The 2,073-nt window shown below is 60.3% G+C and overlaps 1 protein-coding gene across 1 annotated transcript; it reads left to right on the forward strand.

Annotated features, from left to right (window-relative positions):
* The first annotated feature begins 735 nt into the window (after window positions 1-735).
* LOC105496168 (forkhead box S1) lies at window positions 736-2,073 on the forward strand. Its single transcript, XM_011766313.2, has one exon. The coding sequence runs from the start codon at window positions 813-815 to the stop codon at window positions 1,803-1,805; it is 993 nt and encodes a 330-aa protein (XP_011764615.1). The 5' UTR covers window positions 736-812; the 3' UTR covers window positions 1,806-2,073.

Genomic DNA, 2,073 nt, shown 5'->3' on the forward strand with positions numbered 1-2,073 from the left:
TTCTCTCTGGCTTTGTGGATTTCCTTGTTTCTGCCTACTCAGTGATTCTCACTTTCTCCGTATACTACATGTGTGTCTGTGTGTGTGTCTGTCTGTGTGTCTGTGTCTCTGTGTGTCTGCGTGTTGCTTGTGTGTATGTCTCTGTGTATGTGCTTGTGTGTGTGTCTGTGTGTATGTCTATGTGTGTGTCTCTGCGTATTTGTGTGTGTGCTTATGTCTGTGTGTGTCTGTGTCTGTGTGTGTCTTTCTCTGTGTGTCTGTGTGTCTCTGTGTGTCACTACGTGTATGTCTGTGTGTGTCTGTGTGTATGTCTCTCTGTGAGTGTCTGAGAGGCTGTGTGTCTCTGTCCGTTATGTCTGCCTCTGTCTTATCTTTACCTCTCCATCTTTCTCCCTCTTGTGATATCTCTACCTCTCTCTGTCTCTCTCTTTTTCCCCGTTTCATATGTTTCTGTCTCTCTCATTTTGTTTTTGTCTCTGTCCCGCTCAGTTTCACATCCTGTCCCTCCCCAGCCACCACCACCCAGCACACGTGGGCTGAGGGTCTCAGTCCCCTCCTTCCCACCTCCTCATCCCTGGCAGCTGCTCGGCTTCCCACTACTGGCCTCTCCTGCCCGCCTCTCTTGGGCCTTGCGGGAGTAGGGCGAGGGAGGAGGGGAGGACAACTCAGCAGACCCACCCCTTTTTGCCTTTCCAGGCTGGGAGGCTGGGCCAGTGGACCTTTTAACCAGCCTGGGCAGGCTGTTCCGGACGTGAGCCCTGGACGCCGAGCCTGACCCAGCAGGTCCTGGCAGCCCGGCCAGCCCGGCCAGCATGCAGCAGCAGCCTCTGCCCGGGCCCGGGGCCCCTGCAGCTGAGCCAACCAAGCCTCCCTACAGCTACATCGCCCTTATTGCCATGGCCATCCAGAGCTCGCCGGGGCAGCGGGCCACGCTCAGCGGCATCTACCGCTACATCATGGGCCGCTTCGCCTTCTACCGCCACAACCGGCCCGGCTGGCAGAACAGCATCCGCCACAACCTGTCACTCAACGAGTGCTTTGTCAAGGTGCCCCGCGATGACCGCAAGCCAGGCAAGGGCAGCTACTGGACGCTGGACCCTGACTGCCACGACATGTTTGAGCACGGCAGCTTCCTACGCCGCCGCCGCCGCTTCACCCGGCGGACAGGTGCTGAGGGCACCAGGGGCCCGGCCAAGGCACGCCGTGGACCCCTCAGGGCAACCAGCCAGGACCCAGGAGTCCTCGACACCACGACCAGCAGGCAGTGCTCATTCCCACCAGAGCTGCCAGACCCCAAGGGCCTAAGCTTTGGGGGTCTGGTGGGGGCCATGCCAGCCAGTATGTGCCCAGCAACCACTGATGGCAGGCCTCGGCCACCCACGGAGCCCAAAGAGATTTCCACGCCCAAGCCTGCATGCCTGGGGGAGCTCCCCGTGGCCACCTCATCTTCCTCATGCCCAGTGTTTGGCTTTCCTGCCGGCTTCTCGGAGGCTGGGGGTTTTAATAAGGCCCCTACACCCGTCTCGTCCCCGGAAGCAAGCATCGGGAGCAGCTACCAGTGTCGGCTGCAGGCACTGAATTTTTGCATGGGGGCTGACCCAGGCCTTGAGCACCTCTTGGCTTCAGCAGCCCCCTCCCCTGCACCACCCACCCCTCCAACCTCACTCCGGGCCCCGCTGCCCCTGCCAGCTGACCACAAGGAACCCTGGGTTGCAGGTGGCTTCCCTGTCCAGGGAGGCTCCAGCTACCCGTTGGGGCTGACCCCCTGCCTATACCGGACGCCAGGAATGTTCTTCTTTGAGTAAAGGCAGCCTCGTCTCGGGCAGTCCCTGCAGGTCCCTCACCCTCCAGGCTGAGCCTGGCTCTAGGACCTGGAGAACTCTCGAAGGACCCAGCCCTGGTGAGCCAAGGACAACCACACAGAAAGCCAGGATGGAAACGGTGCTCAGCCTGGCCCCTGGGGCCTCTGGACAAACTTGGGGGTGAGGGGAAGCGGGGCCTCTTGGGATTGACTCTGTGGCTCTCAGGGCCAATAAAGCCATATGATGATGAGGGTCAGCTTGCCTGATGGCG

The sequence above is a fragment of the Macaca nemestrina genome, chromosome 15 (genome assembly GCF_043159975.1).
Source record: "Macaca nemestrina isolate mMacNem1 chromosome 15, mMacNem.hap1, whole genome shotgun sequence".
Taxonomy (NCBI): domain Eukaryota; kingdom Metazoa; phylum Chordata; class Mammalia; order Primates; family Cercopithecidae; genus Macaca; species Macaca nemestrina.